Source organism: Myotis davidii, unplaced genomic scaffold (assembly GCF_000327345.1).
Source record: "Myotis davidii unplaced genomic scaffold, ASM32734v1 scaffold169, whole genome shotgun sequence".
NCBI lineage: Eukaryota > Metazoa > Chordata > Mammalia > Chiroptera > Vespertilionidae > Myotis > Myotis davidii.
In genome coordinates this window covers 285,689-288,942 of record NW_006383005.1, presented here as the reverse complement: position 1 = coordinate 288,942, position 3,254 = coordinate 285,689, and the positions used below count along the sequence as shown (strand labels likewise).

The 3,254-nt window shown below is 46.3% G+C and overlaps 1 protein-coding gene across 1 annotated transcript in view; it reads left to right on the top strand.

The window, feature by feature from the left end:
• MOGAT2 (monoacylglycerol O-acyltransferase 2) overlaps window positions 1-3,254 on the top strand; it is a 38,783-nt gene that overhangs the window by 5,767 nt on the left and 29,762 nt on the right. The window contains 1 exon segment of the mRNA XM_006777908.2: window positions 3,137-3,254. This exon segment is cut by the window's right edge and continues 70 nt beyond it. Within this exon segment, the coding sequence (XP_006777971.1) occupies window positions 3,137-3,254 (118 nt within the window).

Here is a 3,254-nt window from a genome sequence, read left to right as displayed (position 1 = left end):
AAAGAGAGAGGACAAAAATAAATAAAATCAGAAATGAAAGAGGAGAAGTAACCACTGAACACCACAGAAATACAATAGATTGTAAGAAAATACTATGAACAACCATATGCCAACAAGCTGGACCATGTGAATGAAATGGACAAATTCCTAGAAAAATGCAACCTTCCAAAACTGAATCAGGAAGACTAAATAATTGCATTTTAAATGGCTATGTGACTATGTAATATCCTCCAGTTTGCCTCTTGAGCTGAAAAGTCTAAAATATTTACAATCAGGCCCTTTAAGAAAAAGATTGCCAACCCTGGTCTCAGGAGGCCGGCAGTGGGTGGAAAGAAGTGGCCTCTCTCGAGAGGTATTTAGGAGATGGCGTCCAGAGGGCAGGATTTAAAGGCTGGCGGGAGAATAAATTGTGGGGGAGTCAACACTGCACATTAAATGAACAGCTGGCCCTTTCTGGAGTTAGAGGAGGCATTGTGGGGAGTTGTGAAAAATGGCTGGAGATGCCAACCAGGACCTGGCACCGCGGACTCAGGGCCCAGAGCCACATACTCTCTCAGTGGGTTGCTCTGCTGCATCTCTAGCTCCGAGAAGTGTTGGAGTTGATAAATATTTGTTGAATGAATACGTGGGAGTGTGATGTAGCCAAAACAATAGAATTGAATCCCAGGTCCCATCTCACTAGCTCTCCGTGTGCCCTTAGCCAATTTGCACACCTTCTCTAGACCTTTGTAAAGCGGCATTTAAAATTTTTCCCCATCAGAGTTGTGAGGATTAAATGAAAGAAAGTGTCTCCCTTCCTAAGTGACCTTTAGTCCGGATCTTGCCTGCTGACAGGAATGAAAGGGTGAACCCAGGGTGAGGGAGCCGGTCCAGTAGGGGAAGATCTGTCTGGTTAAGTGCAAATGTCCTGTGTCAACCCCCGCCCCCCCCACACACACCTTTATTTTTACTGACTGCAAAACTAATACATGCTATTGTAATACCTCCAAACAAAATGGGAATCCTAAAAGTGAAAGATTTCCCAAAATCTTACCCTCCATGTAACCACTATTAACAATTTGTTTTTATTCTCTGGAGCTAATTTTCTTACAGTGGGAGTCACCCACACACACACACTTCTTAAACATTTTTTTCCCTTTATTGATTAAGTATTACAAATGTGTCCTGATCCCCCCAATGTCCCCTCATCCCCCCAATCCTGCCCTCACCCTCACCCCTGTTGTCCACATCCATCACTTAGGCTTATCTTCATGCATACAAGTCCTTTGGTTGATGTCTCCCCCTCACCCCCACCCTCTCTTACCTTCCCTCTGAGTTTTGAGCATCTGAGTGATGCTTCTCTGTTACCCACACACACTTTTCATTTTGCCCACGGGGTTTAGCCCTAACTTTTTTCTAATGTGAAAAATAGATAAATAAAATTTAAACCAATGGCCCCACCATTGTCCCCTGAGTCCTGTCTCCCTCCTCCTGACAACTCCAGCTCTGAGATCCGGGCTCGCTGAAAGCAGGTTTCTGAGGTTTTGTTTAGCTTCTATACTTGTAACAATGTTTCAAATTGCAAGTACAGAGGCCGGCAAAGCAGGCAGGGAACATTGGAGTCCTCCGTCACTGAAGCAAGCAAGCCTCATGTTATTCAAACTGCGCCTGGCTTCCGGCTGCCATCTTGGCTGGCAGGTAATTTGCATATCGCCCTGATTAGCCAATGGGAAGGGTAGCCGTCGTACGCCAATTACCATGTTTCTCTTTTATTAGATAGGATTATTTGCATAACTAATTCACTTCATTGTACTGATGGGGTGGTCATAATAATCTGGCCACTCAGTATATATATATTACATGTTATTAATCCTTCCATTCTCTATGCACATGCAACCACATACGTGCAAATGTTCTTTCCCAAGGCCCTGCGACCTTGCTGAATCCATGTAAGTTCTGGTAGCTTCTGTAAATTCCCTAGGGTAGTCTATGTATTGAATTGTGTGCCTGTGAATAGAGACAGTTTGCTTCTTCCTTTCCAGTCTTGATGCTGTCCATTCATTTTTGTTTGCTTGTTTTTTTTGCTAAGCATAATGCTCTCCAGGTCCCTCCAGGCGTTCATTCATTTTTCTTACCTGTGGCACTGGCCAGAGCCTCTGGTACAATGTTGAAGGGAAGTGGGGACGTTTCTCCTTCTCCAGGAAAGAGCATGCAGGCAGAAAGCAACTCGAGCAAAAGCTAAGAGACTGAAAGGTCTCAGTGAGCAGTTCAGTGTTCCTGGGTGTGAACACGGGCGGGCGGTGAGGCTGGAGCAGGAGGGTGTTGGGCCAGCCACACAGAGCCGAACTGCTTGGGCTGTGCCTTGAAGTTATGGAGAAACCATGGGAGGTTTCATTGGGGGAAAGGGGGCCTGCCGGGTGTGTCTTTGGGCAGATGGGGCAGACGGGGGACAGAGAGAGGACTGGGCACACAGAGTGTCTCCTTGTTCTCTGAGGTCCCAAAATATGGAAACTAAAAGCAGTTAATACAGTCAGTTGTCCGCCAGGCATTTATGGAGAACCTGGTGAATGCAGACTGCAGTTGGCCCTGGAACAACATGGGGTTAGGGTGCCAACCCCCTGTGCTGTCGAAAAGCCATGTATAACTTTCGACTCCCCCCAAAACTTAACTACCTATAGCTTATTGTTGACCAGAGCCTTACAGATAACTTAAACAGCCAATACATATTTTGTATCTTCTATGTATCATATACCGTATTGTTACAATAAAATAAGCTAGAGAAAAGGAAATGTGTAATTAAGGAAATCGTAAGGAAGAGAAAACACATTAATAGTACTGTACTGTATTTATGGGGAAAAATCTGTATATAAATGGACCCAAGAAGTTCAAGGGTCAACTATACTTTACTGGAGGGAGGGAGGTGGAGGGGAAGACCCAAGTGAATAAGCAGCCTGGTGTAGTGGGGGGTGAGTTTTGGAGTTAGGCCTACGCAGGTTAAAATCCACGCTCCAGGGTGACGTTGGGCTGGCTGCATCTCTCCTCTTTGAAGGCCTGGGAAGCTGATCTCTTCTTCCTGGGGCCGTGGGCTGGACGGGCCAGTGCTGCGGGTACTGGGCACTTCCTTCCTCTCAGACCTCTCACCTGCTTCTCTCCCCAGCTCAGACCTGCATTATAGTCTTCATAGGCCTCCTGTTCACCAGATTCTGGTTCGTAAGTGTCCTGTATGCAACTTGGTGGTACCTGGACCGAGACACGCCATGGAAGGGCGGCCGGCG